Source organism: Bombina bombina, unplaced genomic scaffold (genome assembly GCF_027579735.1).
Source record: "Bombina bombina isolate aBomBom1 unplaced genomic scaffold, aBomBom1.pri scaffold_991, whole genome shotgun sequence".
Taxonomy (NCBI): domain Eukaryota; kingdom Metazoa; phylum Chordata; class Amphibia; order Anura; family Bombinatoridae; genus Bombina; species Bombina bombina.
In genome coordinates, this window is record NW_026513089.1 from 12,126 (window position 1) to 37,784 (window position 25,659).

General features: G+C 41.8%; 1 protein-coding gene across 1 annotated transcript in view; it reads right to left on the reverse strand.

Moving 5' to 3' along the window:
* Positions 1-3,420: 3,420 nt before the first annotated feature.
* LOC128644705 (ATP-dependent Clp protease ATP-binding subunit clpX-like, mitochondrial) overlaps positions 3,421-25,659 on the reverse strand; it is a 72,443-nt gene continuing 50,204 nt past the window's right edge. The window contains exons 5-6 of the mRNA XM_053697219.1: positions 13,860-14,024; positions 3,421-3,483 (exon numbers count right to left, since the gene is read on the reverse strand). Coding sequence (XP_053553194.1) covers positions 3,421-3,483; positions 13,860-14,024 — 228 coding nt within the window. The remainder of the gene's footprint in view (positions 3,484-13,859; positions 14,025-25,659) is intronic.

The following is a 25,659-nucleotide window of genomic DNA, read 5'->3' on the forward strand; positions in this document are numbered from 1 at the left end:
TATTACTGTTGGGAATATCACTACTGACCAGCAGGAGGAGGCAAAGAGCACCACAGCAATAGCAGTTAAATACCAATCCCCTACTCAAAATCACCAGTCATTCGACCAAAGGGAAAGGAGAAAGGGAGTAATAAGGTGCAGAGGTGCCTGAGGTTTATAGAAAAACAAACTGTCTGAAAACTAGGCGGGCCGTGGACTCACCGTGTCAATAAATAAATTTATCATTCATACTGTAAAGCTGAAAGCTCCGAAAGTCTTCAAGCTGAATAGATAGCAACTAGAAACAAAACCTTCCAGAATAACATCTTAATATCCAAAAAATGCATAGGTTTAAACGGAGCCTGTTGGACTCTAAGAACCAAATTAAGACTCCAAGGAAGAGTAGCAAACTTAAACACGGGCCGAATTCTAACCAAGGCCTGACAAAAAGACTGAACATCTGGCACATCCGCCAGGGGCTTGTGCAATAAAATAGATAAAGCAGAGATTTGACCCTTCAGGGTACTAGCAGATAAACCTTTCTCCAAACCCTCCTAGAGAAAAGACAAAATTCTAGGAATCCCAACTCTGAATCATAGTCTCAATGACTGACTCAGAAAAACCACGCTTGGAAAGAATCAAGCGTTCAATCTCCAAGCAGTCGGCTTCAGAGAAACGAGATTTGGATGAAGGAAGGGTCCCTGAAGAAGGTCCTTCCTTAATGGAAGACGCCAAGGTGGAAGAGAAAACATCTCCACCAGATCTGCAAATCAGATTCTGCGAGGCCACGCCGGAGCGATGAGAATCACTGATGATCTCTCCTGTCTGATCCGAGCAATGACCTGAGGAAGAAGAGCAAACGGAGGGAAAACAGATGCTCTGGCAGTTCCTTGGAATTTCAGTCTGGCATATATCAGAACAGCCTGAGGGTCCCTTGACCTTGACTCGTTCCTCGGGAGCTTGGCATTCTGACGAGATGCCATGAGACCCAACTCCAGCTGCCACCAACTGGGAATCAAGCTGGAAAACACCTCTGGATGAAGTTCCCACTCCCCCGGATAAAAAGTTTGTCTGCTCAGAAAATCCGCTTACCCATTGTCCACTCCTGGAATGTGGATCGCAGACAGACAGCAGTTGAGAGTCTCAGCCCACTGAATAATCTTGGCTACCTCTGTCATGGCCAAGGAACTCTGAGTTTCTCCCTAATGATTGATGTAAGCCACTGACGTAATGTCCGACTGAAACCTGATAAACTGGGTTGAAGCTAGCTGAGGTTTGGCCAAAAGTGCATTGAATATTGCCCTCAGCTCCAAAATATTTATGGGAAGAACCGACTCCTCCTGAGTCCATAGACCCTGAGCCATTAATGAACCCCAGACAGCTCCCCAACCCAGCAAACTGGGATCCGTGGTCACAATCACCCAGGTAGGTCTGCAAAAGCAGGTTCCCTGAGAGAGTAGATCCTGAGACAACCACCATGGAAGAGAATCTTTTGACATTTAATCTAGAAGAATCTTTGGAGACAGATCCGCATAATCCTCGTTCTATTGCCTGAGCAGCATAACTGCAGAGGTCTGAGATGGAACCGAGCAAACGGAATGATGTCCATGACTGAAACCATCAGACCAATAACCTCTATTGCACTGGGCCAATGATGGCCGAGGAAATGACTGAAGAGCAAGACACATAGTGAAGATATTTGATCTTCTTGCTTCTGTCAGAAAGATCTTCATCTCTAGAGAATCTATAATGGTTCCCAAGAATACCACTCTTGTAGCCGGAATTAAGGAACGTTTTCCTAAATTCACCTTCCAACCGTGGGAGAGCAGAAAAGGCCACAACAACTCTGTGTGGTAGCTTGCTAGTTGAAAAGATGGTGTCTGAACTAGAATGTCATCCAGATAAGGAGCCACTGCAACAACCCTCAACCGAAGCACCGCCATCAATGCTACCAGGACCTTTTAAAAAATTCTGGGGCTGTTGCCAGACCAAATGGAAGAGCTACAAAATGAAAATGTTTGTCTAGAAATGCAAATCTTGTGGATGGGAATATGCAGATACACATCCTTTAAATCCACTGTGGTCATGAACTGACCCTCCTGAACCAAAGGAAGAATGGAACGAATAGTTTCCATATTGAAAGACGGAATTTTGAGAAACTTGTTTACGCTCTTGAGATCTAAAATAGGTCTGAAAGTTCCCTCCTTTTTGGGAACGACAAACAGATTGGAATAAAATCCCAGACCCCCTGTTCCTGAACAGGAACAGGAACTATCACTCCCATGTCGGAAAGATCCTAAACACAACGTAAGAACCCCTCTCTTTATCTGGTCTACAGATAACCTGGAGAGAAGAAACCTGCCCTTGGGAGGAAAAGTCTTGAACTCTAGTTTGTAGCCCTGGGACACGATATCTACCGCCCAGGGATCTGGAACATCCCAAACCCAAGCTTGAGCAAAGAAAGAAAGTCTGCCCCCCACAAGATCCACTCCCAGATCGGGGGGCAGACCCTTCATGCTGATTAAGAAACAATATTACAAAATATGAAAGAATAACTTCCCTTTAAATTCCTCCAGATGAACGCAGCCAGCCCCCGATGACTAATACCTTGTATAGCCGAAATCTGTGAAGAATGGCTGCACAGGGATACATTGTTTTTGTATGGTACTTTTATTAGTTTTTAATTTGCATTGATACTGTTACAGTTCCGGCAGTTTTTTTTAATAAAGGCGCAACTTCTACACAGCACCTTGCGAGTACATTCCATTCAATGAACCAACTTGCCTTATTGTATTGCACTATGTTGGTTGTTTCTCCATTGAGGTATCACTGATTGAAAATATCCAACAAGGGATTCATAAAATAAGGATTCCTTAACGGAGAACAAGTCCCAATTATCCAGGTAGACACTGTGTCGCCATTCTACACAGTGGTTCAGACAGTTATACATTTTTAGAAAAGTTTTCAATTCTACTTTAAATTTATCTTCCCATGTTTTTTTTGTTGAAGAGATACCTAGGTAGTTGTCTGCAGCTCTACATGGCAGGAAAAAGTGCTGCCATCTAGTGCTTTTGCAAATGGATAACATTCTTACAAAACTGCCGCCATATAGTGCACCAGGCGCATGTACGTCCCTGGTTTTCTACAAGATACTAAGATAACAAAGAAAATGTTACAATAAAAATAAATTAGAAAGTTATTTAAAATTGCATACTCTATCTGAATCATGACATAAAAATGTTGGGGTGCATGTCCCTTTACCTTTTTAATCAGAAAGATGTACCTGGTAGCAGGGAAGAGACCCCTTGAGTGTATTACTAACACTTGGTATTCCTTGCATACATTTTCCAATTTCTATCACTTTTGGCAGTAAAGTACTGCGGGTCATTCTACCTGATTTGTAACATATCTGCCTGCCTGCCTGTATTGTCCCACCCTATTTCATGGTGGTCTTGTAGACTTCACTGCTTGGATATTGGATACCACTTGTGGACTCTTACCATCCTATGAAAGAAAGCATAGTCAATTAGAAGAAACAAACACTTTTTTTATATCTATACTTTTAATCTCATTTCACAATCATGATTCCCCACTTTGCTATGCTTCTGGCACCCCCAAAACCCCAGGCCTCTATTCAGCTTCACATTATTCAGTCTTCAGTTGCAGATGTTCACTTCTGAATTAGGGACAAATTAAAAGTGGAGCAGTATTTGACATATTTTTCATATAGCAGAATATATTCTTTTTATTCATAAATACATTTCTTTCATATAATTGGCAAGAGTCCATGAGCTAGTGACGTATGGGATATACAATCCTAACAGGAGGGGCAAAGTTTCCCAAACCTCAAAATGCCTATAAATACACCCCTCACCACACCCACAATTCAGTTTTACAAACTTTGCCTCCTATGGAGGTGGTGAAGTAAGTTTGTGCTAAGATTTCTACGTTGATATGCGCTTCTCAGCATTGTCGAAGCCCGATTCCTCTCAGAGTACAGCGAATGTCAGAGGGACGTGAACGGAGTATCACTTATTGAATACAATGATTTCCCTAACGGGGTTCTATTTCATGGGTTCTCTGTTATCGGTCGTAGAGATTCATCTCCTACCTCCCTTTTCAGATTGACGATATGCTCTCATTTTACCATTACCTCTAGTGATAACTGTTTCAGTACTGGTTTGGCTATCTGCTATATGTGGATGGGTGTCTTTTGGTAAGTATGTTTTTTATTACTTAAGGCACCCCAGCTATGGTTTGGCACTTTATGCATTTATATAAAGTTCTAAATATGTGTATTGTACTTATGTTTGCCATGAGTCCGGTTCATGTATTTCCTTCTGCAGACTGTCAGTTTCATATTTGGGGAAAATAAACATTTTAAGAATTTTTTTTTCTAAATTAACTACTTTTTTCTTGCAAATTTCGGGCGGTATTAGGCCCGCGGTTGCGCCAAATGCTAGACTTTATTGCGTCATTTTTGGTGAGAGAAATATGTCTGTGACGCAACTTCGTCATTTCCGGCGTCGTAGATGATGCTGAAGCCTTACACATGGTTGCGTCGTTAGTGACGTGAGTGTGTCATTTCCAGTTATTGTTGGCGGCAAAAAAATTTCAGTTACGTTGTGCGTCATACTCGGCGCCAAACTTTAAAATTATTTTAATACCCCATTGATGTTTGCCTCTTGCCTTTTTCTCTATCAGAGGGCTATGCTATTTGCATTTTTTTCCCATTCCTGAAACTGTCATATAAGGAAATTGATAATTTTATATTTTGTTTTTTCTTTTACATTTTGCAAGATGTATCAATCTGATCCTGCCTCAGAAGTATCTGCTGGAACTTTGCTGCCTGACATCGGTTCTACCAAAGCTAAGTGCATTTGTTGTAAGATTGTGGAAATTATTTCTCCGAATGTCATTTGTAATAGTTGTCATGATAAACTTTTACATGCAGATAGTGTGTCCATCAGTAATAGTACATTGCCAGATTTAAAGATCCATTTCTGCAACAAACATTTGAAGACCTTACTGCAACAACAATCCTACAGACTCTCTGCACACATACATTTTAAAGATCCATTTCTGCAACAAACATTTGAAGACCTCACTGCAACAACAATCCTACAGACTCTCTGCACACACTAGCCCGCCAAAGCCTCCCTCCACCTCCCACCCTGGTTTTTACCTTAAAATATAAACACCTAACAGCAATTAGGTGCAGCCGTCACTAATGATCCAGGATAGAGACACTACTTCTCACTCACAGCCTCTGAACGGACACTTTATCATATTCTGTTACACTTTCCCAACTCTCATTTACTAACCACACATTTCAGTCACTCTCAGTTTACACTGCCTTATATCAGACATATTTCTCGTCTCCCTCACCTTTTGTGTCCAATCCCTCTCCTAGAGATTGTAAGCTTGAGAGCCTCTCTACCTGTAGGCCACTTTGTATTTAAAGTGAGCTACTACTGATTGTGCTCAAGGGCAGGGCATTCCTCTCCTTTTGTATAACTCAATTATTTCACCTACAACTGTAATGTACCCCAATACTGTACTTGTTTGTTTGTGTATGTAATGCATCCCTGTAATGTTCCATTATTTCTTGTATAGCGCTACGTAATCTGCTGGCGCTTTATAAATACCTGATAATAATAATAATAATTGCCAGTTGCAGTTCCTTCAACTTCTAATGTACACCTATGAATTTTAAAGAATTTGTTACTGAATCTATTCAGAAGGCTTTGTCTGCATTTCCACCTTCTAATAAACGTAAAAGGTCTTTTAAAACTTCTCATTCAGTTGATTAAATTTCAATTGACCAACAACATAATAATTTATCCTCCTCTGATGAGGATCTATCTGATACAGAAGATCCTTCCTCAGACATTGACACTGACAAATCTACTTATTTATTTAAAATAGAGTATATGCGTTCTTTATTAATTGAGGTAACCAGTCCTCTTGACGTTAAAGGGACAGTCAAGTCCAAAAAAAACTAAAGCAAACCTAGGGAGGCAGATATGATAATTTCTAAGTTCTTGAAGGCCGCCTCTATTTTATTTACTTTTCACAGCAGGGGAGCGCAAGCTCATGTAGGCCATATAGATAGCATTGTGACTGGGGAGAGATTGGAAGTGGGAGGGAATTTAAACTCTTGTGTGGGCTCTTGGTCGCCTTTTTGTGGTGGGAATTATATCCCACATGTTATGGAGCCCTATGGACTATGAAATAAATGTTTTCGCAAAAGGAGGGTTCCTTTAATTTGTTTTAAAATATTCTTAATTTTTTTTTAAAAAAACCCCCAGAATTTATGCTTACCTGATAAATTACTTTCTCCAACGGTGTGTCCGGTCCACGGCGTCATCCATAACTTGTGGGAATATTCTCTTCCCCAACAGGAAATGGCAAAGAGCACAGCAAAAGCTGTCCATATAGTCCCTCCCAGGCTCCGCCCCCCCAGTCATTCGACCGACGGTTAGGAGAAAAAAAGGAGAAACTATAGGGTGCCGTGGTGACTGTAGTGTATAGAGAAAGAAATTTTTCAAACCTGATTAAAAAACCAGGGCGGGCCGTGGACCGGACACACCGTTGGAGAAAGTAATTTATCAGGTAAGCATAAATTCTGTTTTCTCCAACATTGGTGTGTCCGGTCCACGGCGTCATCCATAACTTGTGGGAACCAATACCAAAGCTTTAGGACACGGATGAAGGGAGGGAGCAAATCAGGTTCCCTAAACAGAAGGCACCACGGCTTGCAAAACCTCTCTCCCAAAAATAGCCTCCGAAGAAGCAAAAGTATCAAATTTGTAGAATTTGGCAAAAGTGTGCAGAGAAGACCAAGTCGCTGCCTTACATATCTGATCAACAGAAGCCTCGTTCTTAAAGGCCCATGTGGAAGCCACAGCCCTAGTAGAGTGGGCTGTGATTCGTTCAGGAGGCTGCCGTCCGGCAGTCTCATAAGCCAATCGGATGATGCTTTTCAGCCAGAAAGAAAGAGAGGTAGCAGTAGCTTTTTGACCTCTCCTCTTACCAGAATAAACGACAAACAAAGAAGAAGTTTGTCTGAAATCCTTTGTTGCTTCTAAATAGAACTTTAAAGCACGGACTACATCTAAATTGTGTAACAAACGTTCCTTCTTTGAAACTGGATTCGGACACAAAGAAGGAACAACTATTTCCTGGTTAATATTCTTGTTGGAAACAACTTTTGGAAGAAAACCAGGCTTGGTACGCAAAACAACCTTATCTGAATGGAACACCAGATAGGGTGGATCACACTGCAAAGCAGATAATTCGGAAACTCTTCTAGCAGAAGAAATAGCAACCAAAAACAGAACTTTCCAAGATAATAACTTGATATCTATGGAATCTAAGGGTTCAAACGGAACCCCTTGAAGAACTGAAAGAACTAAATTTAGACTCCAGGGAGGAGTCAAGGGTCTGTAAACAGGCTTGATCCTGACCAAAGCCTGTACAAAAGCTTGTACATCTGGCACAGCTGCCAGTCGTTTGTGTAACAAGACAGATAGAGCAGAAATCTGTCCTTTTAGAGAACTCGCTGACAATCATTTATCCAAACCTTCTTGGAGAAAGGAGAGTATCCTGGGAATTTTAATCTTACTCCATGAGAATCCCTTGGATTCACACCAACAGATACATCTTTTCCATATTTTATGGTAAATCTTTCTAGTCACAGGTTTTCTGGCATGGACCAGAGTATCTATCACTGAATCTGAAAACCCGCGCTTGGATAAAATCAAGCAATCAATTTCCAAGCAGTCAGCTGGAGAGAAACTAGATTTGGATGTTTGAATGGACCTTGTACTAGAAGATCCTGTCTCAAAGGTAGCTTCCATGGTGGAGCCGATGACATATTCACCAGGTCTGCATACCAAGTCCTGCGTGGCCACGCAGGAGCTATCAGAATCACCGAGGCCTTCTCCTGTTTGATCCTGGCTACAAGCCTGGGAAGGAGAGGGAACGGTGGAAACGCATAAGCTAGGTTGAACGACCAAGGCGCCACTAATGCATCCACTAGAGTCGCCTTGGGATCCCTGGAACTGGACCCGTAGCAAAGAACCTTGAAGTTCTGAAGAGACGCCATCAGATCCATGTCTGGAATGCCCCATAATTGGGTCAACTGGGCAAAACACCTCCGGGTGAAGTTCCCACTCCTCCGGATGGAAAGTCTGACGACTCAGATAATCCGCCTCCCAGTTGTCTACTCCTGGGATGTGGATTGCAGATAGGTGGCAGGAGTGATCCTCCGCCCATTTGATGATTTTGGACACCTCTCTCATCGCCAAGGAACTCCTTGTTCCCCCCCTGATGGTTGATGTAAGCAACAGTCGTCATGTTGTCTGACTGGAATCTTATGAATCCGGCCTTTGCTAGTTGAGGCCAAGCCCGGAGAGCATTGAATATCGCTCTCAGTTCCAGAATGTTTATCGGAAGAAGAGACTCTTCCCGAGACCATAGACCCTGAGCTTTCAGGGAATCCCAGACCGCGCCCCAGCCTAATAGACTGACGTCTGTCGTCACAATGACCCACTCTGGTCTGCGGAAACTCATTCCCTGGAACAGGTGATCCTGGGTCAACCACCAACGGAGTGAGTCTCTGGTCATCTGGTCTACTTGAATCATTGGAGACAAGTCTGTATAGTCCCCATTCCACTGCTTGAGCATGCACAGTTGTAATGGTCTTAGATGAATTCGAGCAAAAGGAACTATGTCCATTGCTGCAACCATCAACCCTACTACTTCCATGCACTGAGCTATGGAAGGCTGCAGAATAGAGTGAAGAACTTTACAAGCGTTTAGAAGCTTTGACTTTCTGACTTCTGTCAGGAAGATCTTCATTTCTAAAGAATCTATTATTGTTCCCAAGAAGGGAACTCTTGTCGACGGAGACAGGGAACTCTTTTCTACGTTCACCTTCCACCCGTGAGATCTGAGAAAGGCTAGAACAATGTCTGAATGAGCCTTTGCTTTGGAAAGAGACGACGCTTGGATTAGAATGTCGTCCAGATAAGGTGCCACTGCAATGCCCCTTGGTCTTAAAACCGCTAGAAGGGACCCTAGCACCTTTGTGAAAATCCTTGGAGCAGTGGCTAGCCCGAATGGGAGAGCCACGAACTGGTAATGCTTGTCCAGAAAGGCGAACCTTAGGAACTGATGATGATCTTTGTGGATAGGAATATGTAGATACGCATCCTTTAAATCCACGGTAGTCATAAATTGACCCTCCTGGATTGTAGGTAAAATTGTTCGAATGGTTTCCATTTTGAACGATGGAACTCTGAGAAATTTGTTTAGAATTTTTAAATCCAGAATTGGTCTGAAAGTTCCCTCTTTTTTGGGAACTAGAAACAGATTTGAGTAGAACCCCTGACCTTGTTCCACAGTTGGAACTGGGTGTATCACTCCCATCTTTAACAGGTCTTCTACACAATGTAAGAATGCCTGTCTCTTTATTTGGTTTGAAGATAAGTGAGACATTTGGAACCTTCCCCTTGGGGGTAGGTCCTTGAATTCCAGAAGATAACCCTGAGAAACTATTTCTAGTGCCCAGGGATCCTGAACATCTCTTGCCCAAGCCTGAGCGAAGAGAGAGAGCCTGCCCCCTACTAGATCCGGTCCCGGATCGGGGGCTACCCCTTCATGCTGTTTTGGTAGCAGCAGCAGGCTTCTTGGCCTGTTTACCTTTGTTCCAGCCTTGCATTGGTTTCCAAGCTGGTTTAGTCTGGGAAGCGTTACCCTCTTGTCTAGAGGCTGCCGAGTTGGAAGCCGGTCCGTTCCTGAAATTGCGAAAGGAACGAAAATTGGACTTATTCTTAGCCTTGAAAGGTTTATCTTGTGGGAGGGCATGGCCCTTTCCCCCAGTGATAATCTCTTTCAATTCTGGCCCGAAAAGGGTCTTACCTTTGAAAGGGATATTAAGCAATTTTGTCTTGGAAGATACATCCGCCGACCAAGACTTTAGCCAGAGCGCTCTGCGCGCCACAATTGCAAACCCTGAATTTTTCGCCGCTAACTGCAAAGCGGCGTCTAAAATAAAGGAATTAGCTAACTTAAGTGCGTGAATTCTGTCCATGACTTCCTCATACGGAGTCTCCCTACTGAGCGACTTTTCCAGTTCCTCGAACCAGAACCACGCCGCTGTAGTGACAGGAATAATGCACGAAATAGGTTGAAGGAGGTAACCTTGCTGTACAAAAATCTTTTTAAGCAAACCCTCCAATTTTTTATCCATAGGATCTTTGAAAGCACAATTGTCCTCAATAGGAATGGTCGTGCGTTTGGCTAGTGTAGAAACCGCCCCCTCGACCTTAGGGACTGTTTGCCATAAGTCCTTCCTGGGGTCGACCATAGGGAACAATTTCTTAAATATAGGAGGAGGGACAAAAGGTATGCCTGGCTTCTCCCACTCCTTATTCACTATGTCCGCCACCCGTTTAGGTATCGGAAAAGCATCAGGGTGCACCGGGACCTCAAGGAACTTGTCCATCTTGCACAATTTTTCTGGGATGACCAGATTGTCACAGTCATCCAGAGTAGATAGCACCTCCTTAAGTAATGCGCGGAGATGTTCTAATTTAAATTTAAATGTCACAACATCAGGTTCTGCCTGCTGAGAAATTCTTCCTGTATCAGAAATTTCCCCATCTGACAAACCCTCCCTCACTGCCACTTCAGATTGGTGTGAGGGTATGACAGAAAAATTATCATCAGCGCCCTCCTGCTCTACAGTGTTTAAAACAGAGCAATCGCGCTTTCTCTGAAATGCTGGCATTTTGGATAAAATATTTGCTATGGAGTTATCCATTACTGCTGTCAATTGTTGCATAGTAACAAGCATTGGCACGCTAGAAGTACTAGGGGTCGCCTGCGCGGGCATAACTGGTATAGACACAGAAGGAGATGATGTAGAACTATGTCTACTTCCTTCATCTGAGGAATCATCCTGGGCAACTTTACTATTTGTGACAGTACTGTCCTTACTTTGTTTGGACGCTGTGGCACAATTATCACACATATTTGAAGGGGGAACCACATTGGCTTCCATACATACAGAACATGATCTATCTGAAGGCACAGACATGTTAAACAGGCTTAAACTGGTTAATAAAGCACAAAAACAGTTTTAAAACAAAACCGTTACTGTCTCTTTAAATGTTAAACAGGGCACACTTTATTACTGAATATGTGAAAAACTATGAAGGAATTATCCAATCTTTACCAAATTTTCACCACAGTGACTTAATGCATTCAAAGTATTGCACCCCAATTTTCAAGCTGTTAACCCTTAAAATGAGGAAACCGGAGCCGTTTACCCCCTTACAGTCCCAGCCACAGCCTTTGCTGCGACTTCACCAATCCCAGGGGGGTATACGATACCAAATGAAGCCTTCTAGGAACGTTTTCAGTGGATTCCAGACCCTCACACATGCAGCTGCATGTACTGTTTTCAAAAGTAACTGCGCAGTAATGGCGCGAAAATGAAGCTCTGCCTACTACAGAGAAAGGCCCTTCCTGGGAAGGTGTCTTAACAAGTGCCTGGCGCTAAAAACGTTCCCCAATGTTATAAAAGTGTGAAATTCAACTTCAAACTGCATATAATCCTTAAATAAAGCAATCGATTTAGCCCCTAAAAGTGTCTACCAGTTTATAGCCCATAATAAGCCCTTTATTCTGTTTGAGACTAAGAAAATGGCTTACCGATCCCCATGAGGGAAAAATGACAGCCTTCCAGCATTACACAGTCTTGTTAGAAAAATGGCTAGTCATACCTTGAGCAGAAAAGTCTGCAAACTGTTCCCCCCAACTGAAGTTCTCTCAGCTCAACAGTCCTGTGTGGGAACAGCAATCGATTTTAGTTACTGCTGCTAAAATCATACTCCTCTTTTAAACAGAACTCTTCATCTCTTTCTGTTTCAGAGTAAATAGTACATACCAGCACTATTTTAAAATAACAAACTCTTGATAGAAGAATAAAAACTACAACTAAACACCACATACTCTTCACCATCTCCGTGGAGATGCTACTTGTTCAGAGCGGCAAAGAGAATGACTGGGGGGGCGGAGCCTGGGAGGGACTATATGGACAGCTTTTGCTGTGCTCTTTGCCATTTCTTGTTGGGGAAGAGAATATTCCCACAAGTTATGGATGACGCCGTGGACCGGACACACCAATGTTGGAGAAAATATTTTAAATACATACTTTGCTACCCCATAGCTCTATCATGCTGTATATTTTTGAATAAAGAATACCCAATTTATTGTTCGTTTTGTTGTTGGTTTTAATTGTTGTGTATGGCATATATATATATATATATATATATATATATATATATATATATATATACACATATACATATACACACACATACATACACACACACACACACACTATATAGGGTTAATAGTTCCCATGTGAGTCATTATGAGAACTGAATTTGCAGGAAAATATGATTAAAGAGACATTAAACTCCTTAATAGAACTACAATAGAATGGTTACTACACGCCATGCTATTCTTTTTCCTCCTTTACCTGCAGCTGTCCTCAAAGTTATTCTCTTATTTAAACACCTTACAACTATTCGTTAGTAAAGCTCTGCATCTTCACACTGGGCGTCACCATCTTGGAGCTTATATTTGTCAAAGGAACACTGAACCTAATTTTTTTCTTTTGTGATTCAAATAGAGCATGCAATTTTAAGCAACTTTCTAATTTACTGCTATTATCAATTTTTCTTCGTTCTCTTGCTATCTTTATTTGAAAAATAAGGCATCTAAGCTAAGGAGCGAGCCAATTTTTGGTTCAGCACCATGGAAAGCACTTGTTTATTGGTGGGTCAATTTATCCACCAATCAGCAATAACCCAGGTTGTTCACCAAAAATGGGCCGGCATCTAAACTTACATTCTTGCTTTTCAAATAAAGATACCAAGAGAATGAAGAAAATGTGGTAATAGGAGTAAATTAGAAAGTTGCTAAAAATTGCATGCTCTATCTGAATCACGAAATAAAAAAATTTGGGTTCAGTATCCCTTTAAGTAACTTTGTGCAAAACACTTTAAGCTCTCTATCTGTGAGCTAAACTGAAGTGAAAAAGGTAGAGTTGTCAAAAAGCAATCTGTGAAAGTGCACTGCTCCTATCACAATGCAACAATACGCAAGCTACAAGATGGCGGCACCCAGTAAAAAAATCCAGAGCGTTACAAACTTCAGCTGATGAAATAGTTCATTTTCAGCTTCCAATATAAATGAATAAAGCATATTATAACAACTTACTATCTCTACTGAGGCACACAAAGGTTTTACTTACCTTTGTGGTCTATGGATGAAAAGTGTTTGTAACAGCTGCTTAAAGAGAAAGCAGAGAAGTGCAGAGAGTACAACGGGATATATGATGCATTAGTGGGGTTGCCTTCCACTAGTTGAGCAGTTATATTCCACTTGTATTATGTGTTACAGATGTCTCCAACTTGACCAGAATGTTTAAACTACAGGTGTGACCTCACAGAATATGGCACATATACCAGAACCTCTATAATTACCAATTGTATCTACCTGACAAAAGGGCATGGCCCCAACCAAGCTTAATATGCATCTGGATATGATCTGCCGTGGGCCATGGAAGCTTAGACTATCTCCAATATGAATGAGAACAAGTGTAGCCTAGTCCATAGTAATGAGAATGGAGGAGTTTAGTAAGGTGGCACCCTTATGGTGATAAAACGAGTCTTCACATTAAAATAAAACATACAATTATGTCTTAATCGACCAATAATACCAATAATTTAGGTTTAATAACAGTGTAGCATGCATTAGGACTTAAAGCATGAGAATAACTGAATTAAAGGATCACCAACCTTCTCATTCTTCCTCCTGCTGATAATTCTGTCAAGCCCATTAAATGCTCCAGAAGACACAAAAAGTATATTCGTTGTATCAACTTGTACAGTCTCTCCACGCAGCTTCCGTGAGTTTTTTTCTGGTACATTAACAACTGTACCCTCCAAAAGTTTTAACAAGCCCTGAGAAAAAAAAAAAAGAAAAAAAGTCACTTTAAACATAATGGATTTAGAAATATTGCATCAGACTTATTTACGTATATACTGAACTCTTGCACATGCTCAGTAGGAGCTGGTGCCTTAAAGTGTGCATATAAAAAAAACTAAGCAAATTGCAAAGTTTTTATTTTAAAGAAAAATTCTAACTTTACAAACTATCTTCAGCATGAATAACAATACATGCTTATATAACATGGGAGCTGACATGCTTTAGGGAACTTTTCTCAGTTTGGTAAAATAAAAAGGTAGTAAAGTTCAGAATGTATGAAACATTAAATGATAAAACTTCTGAGCAGACACTGTACTTTGTTTCACTTGTACCCTAACCATAATCGACTACACAAATTCAAAAAAGTAGCAACAGAGAAAGAAACCTAGATTTCAACATTGTAGAGCTCGTTATTTTAGAGACACATACACTTATTTTTCAGTATTTAAAGGGATACTAAACCCAAATGGTTTTGTTCATGATTCAGATAGAGCATGCAATTTTAAGCAACTTTCACATTTAGTCCTATTATCAAATTTTCTTTGTTCTCTTGCAATCTTTATTTTTAAAAAAAGCAGTAATGTAAAGCTTAGGAGCCGGCCCTTTTTAAGTTTAGCACCCTAGATAGTGCTTGCTTATTGGTGGCTAGTTAGGACCTTTTTTAACTATAGGTTGCGAATACCAACAAACATATTTGGAAAGAACATCAGTCAACAATCCAATATCAGATATGATTGTGTCACGAGTCGCGTTTTAAAGACTTGAGTTTAAGTAGTTTAATACAGAGACCTAAACTGTGGTAAGAAAGTATAATCAATTAAATGAGTTTGATGATGGAATCTCAATCAACTGAGGAGCATAGATGTAATCATGATCCTCCCAAGAGTCTTCTTCAGGTCCATATCCTTTCCACCTTAATCAAGTATTGCAACTTCTTCCTATGTCTTATTGAATCCAAAATGTGATCAGTCATATTCTTCCTGTCCTTTGACTTGAATGGAGGAGGGGGGTGTAGGGATTCGATCTGGGAATGAGTTTCAACGATAAGGTTTTAAAAGTGCAACATGGAAAGTTAGATTACTTTTATAGGACTGTGGTAAATCAAAGATAATCTAGAGACTTCATCAACAATGTGTTTGATGAAAAATGGACCAATGTAGAGACTGCTCAATTTCTTACTTGGGGCGCTCATCTAATATCTCCTACATGGTATTGAGGAGGGTTGCGTCTTAGGTTTAAGATTAAATAAAAAAAAGTGACAGGAATTCTTAAATTCTCTATATTTTTTGTATTGCCTCCTCCATCAGGAGGAGGCAAAGACACCCCAGCCAAAGGCTTAAATACCTCCCCCACTTCCCACATCCCCCAGTCATTCTGCAGAGGGAAAAAGGAACAGTAGGAGAAATATCAGGGTATAAATGGTGCCAGAAGATTAACTAAATTTAGGTCCGCCCATCAGAGATACGGGCGGGAGCAGTGGACTCTCCTCCCCACGATGGAAATTAAATTATCAGGTAAGCATAATTTATATTTTCCATTTAAAGGGGAGGAGAGACCGCAGTTTCATTCATTACTGTTGGGAGACATATACCCAAGCTCTAGAGGACACTGAATGAAACCGGGAGGGTAAAAGAAGGATCCTAATCTGAGGGCACCACAGCCTGCAAAACCCTTTCTCCCAAAAACAGCTTCCGCAGAAAGAAAAATGTAAAATTTGTAAAACTTAGTGAAAGTGTGTAAGGAGGACCAGGTAGCCGCCTTACAAATTTGCTCCATAGAGGCCTCATTCTTGAAGGCCCAAGACGAAGCCACAGCTCTAGTTGAATGAGCCGTGATCCTCTGAGGAGGCTTATGTCCTGCTATCTCATAGGCCAAGCGAATCAAGCTCCTCAACCAAAAGGACAAAGAAGTAGAAGAGGCTTTCTGCCCCTTGCGCTTCCCTGAATACACCACAAAAAGATGTAGACTGTCTGAAAACCCTTGTAGCCTGAAGATAGAACTTTAAGGCACGAACCACATCCAGGTTATGAAGTAACCTCTCCTTAGAAAAAGAAGGGTTAGGACACAAAGAAGGAACAACCATTTCCTGATTGATGACACGGTTAGACACCACCTTGGGAAGAAATCCCAAACCAGTGAGAAGCACAGCCTTATCCGCATAAAAAACCCAGATAAGGATGCTCACATTTCAAGGCAGCCATTTCAGATACTCTGTGTGCCGATGCAATGACCAACAGGAAGAGAACCTTCCAGGACAGAAACTTAATGTCAATGGAATGCATAGACTCAAATAGAACCTTCTGCAATCCATTAAGGACCAAGTTTAAGCTCCATGGGGGAGCAGACTGTCTAAAGACAGGCCTGATTGTAGACCGAGTCGGAACAAAAGATTGGATGTCAGGGAGCTCAGCGAGTCTTCTATGCAACAAGACTGATAATGCCGAAATCTGTCCCTTTAAGGAAGTGGCAGCTAGACCCTTCTCCAAACCTCCTTGGAGAAAAGGTGAAGGTATCCAGGATTCTGTCCTATGTCAAGGATATCCATGCTTCACACACCAGGACAAGTCAGTCCTCCACAACTTATGGTAGATGCGACAAGTGACTTGCTTCCTTGCCTGAATTAGAGTATCAATCACACTTTCAGAAAAGCCTCTCTTGGCCAAGACTAGGCGTTCAATCTCCAAGCAGTTAGCCTCAGAAAATCGAGATTTTGATGTTAAAAAAAGGACCCTGTGCCAGCAGATCCCTGCGACAGGGTAACCTCCACGGCGGAGAAGATGACATCCCCACCAGATCCGCAAACCACGTCCTCTGCGGCCACGACGGAGCAATCAGAATGGCTGACGCTCGCTCCTGTTTGATGTGTGCCGCTACACGAGGTAGAAGTGGTAACTGTGGAAAAATGTAAGTTAGGCTGAACCCCCAAGGAACCGCTAAGGCATCTATCAGCTCTGCCTGGGGATCCCTGGACCTCGACCGGTATCAGGGTAGCTTGCAATTGAGTCTGGATGCCATGAGATATATCTCCAGCGATCTCCACCTGAGACAAATCTCTGCAAACACTGCGGGGTGAAGAGACCATTCCCCTGGATGGAAGGATTGCCTGCTTAGAAAGCCTGCTTCCCAGTTGTCCACACCTGGAATGTGAATCGCTGAGAGCGAGCAGCTGTGGGACTCTGCACACTCCAAGATCAGAGACCGAGGTAATGTCGGTCTGGAATCTGATGAAGCTGAACGACCCCAGAGAAGGCCATGCCTTCAGAGCATTGTAGATTGCTCAGCGTTCCAGAATATTTATCGGAAGGAGAGAGATTCCTCCCGGGACCATTTTCCTTGTGCCATCCTGGCACCCTAAACAGCTCCCTATCCTGCAAGACTCGTGTCCGTGGTCACAATCTAACAGGACAGTCTCAAGAAGGATGTCCCCCATGGACAGTTGTTCCGGACTGATTTACCAAGAGAGGGAGATCCGAGTCCGAGCATCCATGGATATCTGCTGTTATAGGTCTGAATGATCGCCGTTCCACTGTCTCAACATGCACAATTGAAGAGGTCTGAGATGGAACCTGGCGAATGGAATGACGTCTATGCTGGAAACCATGAGTCCGATCACCTCCATACAATGAGCCACCGAGGTGCTTGAGGAGGACTGAAGAGCAAGATAAGAGGATGCAATATTCCTGCGATGGTCTGTGAGAAATATTTTCATGGACAGAGAGTCTATTATCGTGCCCAGGAACTCCACCCTGTTGCTGAGAACCAGGCAACTATTTCCTGAGTTGATCTTCCAACCGTGAGATTGGAGCAAAAGAAGGAGAGCCCTCGAATGATCTTCTGCAAGGCTGAATGACGGCGCCTGGACTGGGATGTCGTCCAGATAGGGCGAAACAGCAATGCCTCTGGATCTGGCCACTGCAAATAGCACCCCCAGAACCTTCGTGAAGACTCTCTGGGTCGTCGCCAGACCAAAGGGAAGGGCCACAAACAAACTGGAAGTGCTGGTCCAGAAACGCAATCTTAGGAACTTGAAGTGGTCCCTGTGAATTGGCACATGAAGGAAGGCATCCTTCAAGTCTATAGTTGTCATGAACTCTCCCTCTTGAACTAGGGGCAGAATAGATCTGATTGTTTCCATTTTGAACGATGGAACACTCAGAAACTTGTTTAAACACTTTAGGTCCAGAATCGGGCGGAACGTGCCCTCCTTCTTTGGAACCACAAAAAGATTTGAGTAGCACCGTAGACCCCTTTCTGCTTGGGGTACTGGTACGATAACACCGAGAGAAAGGCCTCTCTCTTTTCTGGTCTTGAAGACAGGTTTGACAGGAGGAATCTGCCCCTGGGCGGATGGGATCTGAACCCTATCCTGTAACCCTGGGCGACAACTTCCAGAACCAAAGGGTCCTGGACGTCCTGCAACTAGGTTTCTGAGAAGAGAGATAATCTGCCCCTTAATAGGTCCGAAGACCAGTCGGGGGCCGGCCCTTCATGACTATTTTGTCTCGGTGGGCTTCTTGCTCTGCTTAGACTTGTTCCAAGAATGAGCCGCCTTCCAAGTTCCCTTGGACTGGTCCGCTTTCGCGGCAGGCTGCTGGCGCTGGGCCTTGTCCGCACGAAAGGGACGAAAAGTAGATCCTTTAGGCTTAACCTTCTTATCCTGTGTAAGGAAAGCACCCTTGCTTCCCGTAACCGTGGATATGATCGAATCCAATCCTGGACCGAACAGAATCTTTCCTTGAAAAGGCAGGGACAACAGCCTCGACTTAGAGGTCATGTCTGCAAACCAAGACTTTAGCCACAGAGCCCTGCAAGCTAAAATGAAAAAACCTGATACCTTAGCGTTCAGACGAATAATTTGCATATTGGCATCACAGATGAAAGAATTGGTGACCTTCAGCGCCTTAATCTTATCCTGTATCTTGTCGATGGAAGTCTCCCCCTCGACCATTTCACATAGGAATTCACACCAATATGTTGCAGCTCCGGAAACCGCTGCTACGGCCGCTGCCGGATGAAAAACAAAGTGTGTTGAAACATCTTCCTTAACATGTTTCCCAACTTTTTATCCATAGGCTCTTTAAACGACGAACTATCCTCGAGGGGAATAGTTGTCCGCTTCGTGAGCGTGGAGATAGTACCATCCATCTTGGGGACAGTACCCCACAGCTCAAGCTGAGAGTCCGGAACGGGGAAGAAGGGGAAAAGGAAGAACCTAATCGCTCCCATTCATTCTTAATAATATTAGCCATCTTAACAGGAACAGGGAAGGCCTGAGGCACCACCCTGTCCTCATATACCTTATCAAGCTTAGGAATCGCAGGTTCCTCCGGAAGCTTCTGCTCCGGAACCTCCAGACTAGAAAGCACTTGCTTCAGCAAAAAGGGCAATGTCTCCACCCTAAACCTAAAGTCAGGCTCCTCCGCAGCCGTAGGTTTAGATGACACGGACTCCGACCCAGAAGGGGCCTCCTCCTAAGAGTCGGAGTGGGCCTGTATAACGCCTCTGATATTTCCATAGGCGTAGACAGGGCCGTCATGATACGCCCTACGCTTACGCTTAGCAGAATGTGGTAAGGCATGGATCACTTTCGATACCGCGGTTTGCTGTTGATTCGCAAAATCTGACGGCCAACGAATCTCTCTCGCAGGAAAATGGTTGGACCCTGGGGTGCTGCATGTGAAATTGGAGATTAATGTAGGGAACGCATCTCACAAGACGGGGAACCCTCAGAGGTGGACGACTCAGTAGTACTAGACATCCGTTTACTTTTAGATGTTGTAACTTTATTAAGGCATGTGGAACATAGTTGAGCAGGCTGTTCTACCAGAACCTCCTCACAAACACAGGAATAAGACCTTGTTAAAGAGGGAGAACCATCTAATGTGTCAGAGTTCTCCATAGCTTGTGCTTTTATTACGGATTAGATTAACTTAATAAATAGGCACCTTTATAGCCTCCAATGGCCGGGGCACTCACCACCTCCTATGACCCGAACTACAGAAACCGTTTCGTCTCCTGCGCTGCTGATCAACCGAGGAAGATAGCCACACCCTTTCACATGGAATGCCTGGCAGGACCGCCCCTGCACTAAGGAGAAAAACACACTAAGGAGAAAAACGCTCCAAAAAAGGGCCGCACAATACTCCCGTACGTAACCTGAAAGTTCAACAAATTGCCAGAGCCTCATCTCGCACATAACACAGCAATGACACAATAAACAATATCATGTATAACCCCCCCCCCGTTCAATAATCCCCTTTCCAGGAATATTAACCCTTGATTCTTTAAAAATAAAAAAAGTGTCACACTGTGACCCTGTCTTCCGTGATATCATTATGTAATAAAAAAATGAAACTATCTTGCCATAATCTACGCCGTGGAACAGGAACACGGCCCTTCAAGTGTGACAGGTTAGTAGTCTCGCTCCTAACATGGACTTGAGTGAAGAAAGCAGGCAACGAAACTCGTCAATGCTGATTGCTTGTGGAGCTGTTAATATGAGTCGGGATGGTCTCGCAGAAAGACTCTCCCTGCATCTCCGGACTCTGACTTTCATCCATGCTCTCACTGAGAGGCTGACATGACTACTTAAAACTCCAGTCCCACTGCAAAGAGCACTATCCTCCATAAGAAACTACTCCAATCTTCGGCACTTCTCTGCCATCCTCCTGTGATGAAAGGCAAAGAATGACTGGGAGATAAGGGATGTGGGGGCGGTATTTAAGACTTTGGCTGGGGTGTCTTTGCCTCCTCCTGGTGGCCAGGTTCTTAATTACTGACAGTAATGAATGAAGCCGTGGACTCTCCTCCCCTTTAGATGGAAAAACTCAATGTTGCTGCTCCATAGAGAGACAAATGCTCCTCAAAACAGATTTCAAGTTTAAATAATGAAAAAGTAACAGACAGGGAGAGCGCTAGAAAAGTAGCTATTGAGATGAATATTGCTAAACTCGAATAGCTCTGACAGTATAAAAAAAGGATTGGAGAACATAAGTAAAATCATAAAGGCTTTAGTATTGCTGACTAAAAATAGCTCTGGGTTAAAGTTAAAATGAGCGTGTGCAAATAATAAGGTAATGAAAAAAAATAGTGCAATAAAACGATGGTGGTAAATTCCAAATCTAATAAATAAATCAAGTTTACGGAGTATATCATAAATAAGGTATACAATAATAACAATTAAAAATGAGCTTAAAAAATGCTGTTGGAAAAGGGTTCCGAACAGATGGTACAAAAAAAAAAACCATATAAAAAGAATTAGATTACTGCAGGTAGAGTTTTAAAATCAATAGGTTGGGTAAAAGGAGGCGCTGGTTCACTATGGATTCCCAATTGTTCGCTTCAGTGTGTTCCGAAGCCCTTTCAGACATTCATCTGGAGAATGGTGCTCCTAGAAAAGATTGCGCTGAAGTGTTGCATCCATACACCCTATAATAAAGTGTAGATACTCACAGTATATATTTAAAATAAACAACTCCTTGTGTATTAAAAAAATAAACTTCACCAGCTTTTACGTATAAAAGCAGTTTTATTGTTCCCAACACGTTTCAACTGACCAAGCCGTCTTTCTCAAGAGCATGTAAAAATTGAAACGTGGTCATACTTGAATGGCTTTATCTTTATTTAATATAATATATGTGACTGTCATAATCCTGTCCTGTCTGACTCTCTCTTTAACTACAGCTAGTAGTTCTAGCTTCTTCTGTGCTAGTGCTGTAAACTATAGACAGTCAGTAACTAACAGTAAAAGTTATCTGACTGTCTGTGATGCAACAAATCAAACAGCCTGCCTGACCTTTCTCTGACTTCCAGACCAGTCCCAGAGAGTAATTAAATAAAAAATTAGGGTCTAGTCTGGAAAAAAACAAAAAGGTGTGTGTATGTAATGTTCCATCCATTTTTGTTTTCAATTGTATGGCCATTACCATTTGAGTTAAGTTAAAGGGACATAAACCCAAAATTATTTGTTCTTGATTCAGATAGGGAATACAATTGAAAACCACTTTCAAATGTACTTCTATTATCTGATTTGCTTCAAGTTCTTGATATCCTTTGTTGAAAAGCATATCTAGATAGGCTTAGTAGCAGCTGATTAGTGGCTGCACATATATGCCTCATGTGATTGGCTCAACCCTGTGCATTGCCATTTCTCCAACAAAGGATATCTAAAAAAAAAAAAAAAATCAAGCAAATTAGATAAAATAAGTAAATGGGAATGTTGTTTAAAATTGTATTCTCTATCTGAATCTTGAAAGAAATTTTGCAATAGGTGTGTTAGTGTGTGTATCTCCATAAAAAGGGCATGTGGTTTAAATTGTATTGCAAACATATTTTATTTACTCCAAGATTGCTTTTGTTGCCTTTTAAAAGTAATACTGTACTTACTTTGTTAACTTAAGCTTTATTGTTTTACATCTAATATTTATGTTTAGTTGTCCTAAATAATAATTGAAAAAAATCCTCTGTTTTTTTTTTATTGTTTTTTTTTTTTAATTGTTTTTTAATTATTTTTTTTTTGGAGGGGGCGCTTCAGATTTTTGTGCCTACAGGCACCTGAGATGTAAATCCGGCCCTGCTTGTAATACGAGCGCAGTTTACCACTCAACGCAACCCATAGAAAATAAGGAGTGTGTAAATAACCGTGAGTTTGCGTAAACAAATTCACAGTAATTTTAATAGAGAGCCACTTGTAATATGGATTTGAGAGTAACAAACACTGCGATCTCACTATCGCGTTTACACTCCTCGCGCTAATGATAACATTCCACTGGTAATCTAGCCCTAAATTGGTGTTTTGTGATATTTTTAAAAGCTGGCCTTTCCAGGGGAGATTAATTATCTTAAGGTCTAATAAAATGGTGGAGGTTTTAATTATCCTAAATTTCGATTGTCTTTTTAGATTACGAGCAACACATAGCTTATCCTCATGAACGCTCAAATGATATACTCTGACCATGGTTAAGACTGTCAAGAATACCCACTAGTACCGTATCATTGGCATTTAAATGTCCAAAGAAAATAGTGAGATTAATAAAGCTCGTAAAAGGGAGATTGTTAATAATAAAAACAATTATAAAGGCGAAAAGCTTATAAAGTACAGAATAGATATAAAACTACAGTGAATCCTAATGCATGTGGCAACAAGAAATATCCCCACTAACAATGTGTTCCCTGTGCTTAATTACCAAATCTGGAGGAATACAAATAAAAAAAAATGTATAAATGAAAGAGACAAACAAAGATTTTAGTACTGGCAAAACCGAACAAACAGAGAGACCCAACACTGTCTAAACATACCAATCCCCTTTCTCAAAACTACATTACATGTGTGACAAAAAGATCCCAAGAACAAAATGAGCACACACATATATACAAACACACACACAGGCTATAGTTAACTAAAAATGTTACTAGCACAGAGAGAAAAAAATGACATTATAGCCAAAATCGGAATGCACACAGGTGCATTTTCAGTTTTTAATAGAAGCATTTTTGCAATATACATGTATTAGCAAAAATGCTTCTAGTAAAAGCTAAAGTCGTTTCAAGAGTGTACTTAATCATGCTTCGTGCACCAGCATTTAAACACAGCACTTGTTCAGACAGCCGAAGGTGCTTGTATCACCTGGTAATGACTCAATTTGAATCAAGGCTCACATGATACAAGTCCCACTGGCTCTCTGAGCATCTGCGTATTTAAAATTCTGGTGCACGGAGAATAGCTAGCTATCCCTCACATGCACGTGCAGAACAAAAACATAATTTATGTAAGAACTTACCTGATAAATTCATTTCTTTCATATTAGCAAGAGTCCATGAGCTAGTGACGTATGGGATATACATTCCTACCAGGAGGGGCAAAGTTTCCCAAACCTCAAAATGCCTATAAATACACCCCTCACCACACCCACAATTCAGTTTAACGAATAGCCAAGAAGTGGGGTGATAAAAAAGTGCGAAAGCATATAAAATAAGGAATTGGAATAATTGTGCTTTATACAAAATCATAACCACCACAAAAAAGGGCGGGCCTCATGGACTCTTGCTAATATGAAAGAAATGAATTTATCAGGTAAGTTCTTACATAAAACAGAATTTATGTTTACCTGATAAATTTCTTTCTCCAACGGTGTGTCCGGTCCACGGCGTCATCCTTACTTGTGGGATATTCTCTTCCCCAACAGGAAATGGCAAAGAGCCCAGCAAAGCTGGTCACATGATCCCTCCTAGGCTCCGCCTACCCCAGTCATTCGACCGACGTTAAGGAGGAATATTTGCATAGGAGAAACCATATGGTACCGTGGTGACTGTAGTTAAAGAAAATAAATTATCAGACCTGATTAAAAAACCAGGGCGGGCCGTGGACCGGACACACCGTTGGAGAAAGAAATTTATCAGGTAAACATAAATTCTGTTTTCTCCAACATAGGTGTGTCCGGTCCACGGCGTCATCCTTACTTGTGGGAACCAATACCAAAGCTTTAGGACACGGATGAAGGGAGGGAGCAAATCAGGTCACCTAAATGGAAGGCACCACGGCTTGCAAAACCTTTCTCCCAAAAATAGCCTCAGAAGAAGCAAAAGTATCAAACTTGTAAAATTTGGTAAAAGTGTGCAGTGAAGACCAAGTCGCTGCCCTACATATCTGATCAACAGAAGCCTCGTTCTTGAAGGCCCATGTGGAAGCCACAGCCCTAGTGGAATGAGCTGTGATTCTTTCGGGAGGCTGCCGTCCGGCAGTCTCGTAAGCCAATCTGATGATGCTTTTAATCCAAAAAGAGAGAGAGGTAGAAGTTGCTTTTTGACCTCTCCTTTTACCTGAATAAACAACAAACAAGGAAGATGTTTGTCTAAAATCCTTTGTAGCATCTAAATAGAATTTTAGAGCGCGAACAACATCCAAATTGTGCAACAAACGTTCCTTCTTTGAAACTGGTTTCGGACACAGAGAAGGTACGATAATCTCCTGGTTAATGTTTTTGTTAGAAACAACTTTTGGAAGAAAACCAGGTTTAGTACGTAAAACCACCTTATCTGCATGGAACACCAGATAAGGAGGAGAACACTGCAGAGCAGATAATTCTGAGACTCTTCTAGCAGAAGAAATAGCAACTAAAAACAAAACTTTCCAAGATAATAACTTAATATCAACGGAATGTAAGGGTTCAAACGGAACCCCCTGAAGAACTGAAAGAACTAAATTGAGACTCCAAGGAGGAGTCAAAGGTTTGTAAACAGGCTTGATTCTAACCAGAGCCTGAACAAAGGCTTGAACATCTGGCACAGCTGCCAGCTTTTTGTGAAGTAACACCGACAAGGCAGAAATCTGTCCCTTCAGGGAACTTGCAGATAATCCTTTTTCCAATCCTTCTTGAAGGAAGGATAGAATCCTAGGAATCTTAACCTTGTCCCAAGGGAATCCTTTAGATTCACACCAACAGATATATTTTTTCCAAATTTTGTGGTAAATCTTTCTAGTTACAGGCTTTCTGGCCTGAACAAGAGTATCGATAACAGAATCTGAGAATCCTCGCTTCGATAAAATCAAGCGTTCAATCTCCAAGCAGTCAGCTGGAGTGAAACCAGATTCGGATGTTCGAACGGACCCTG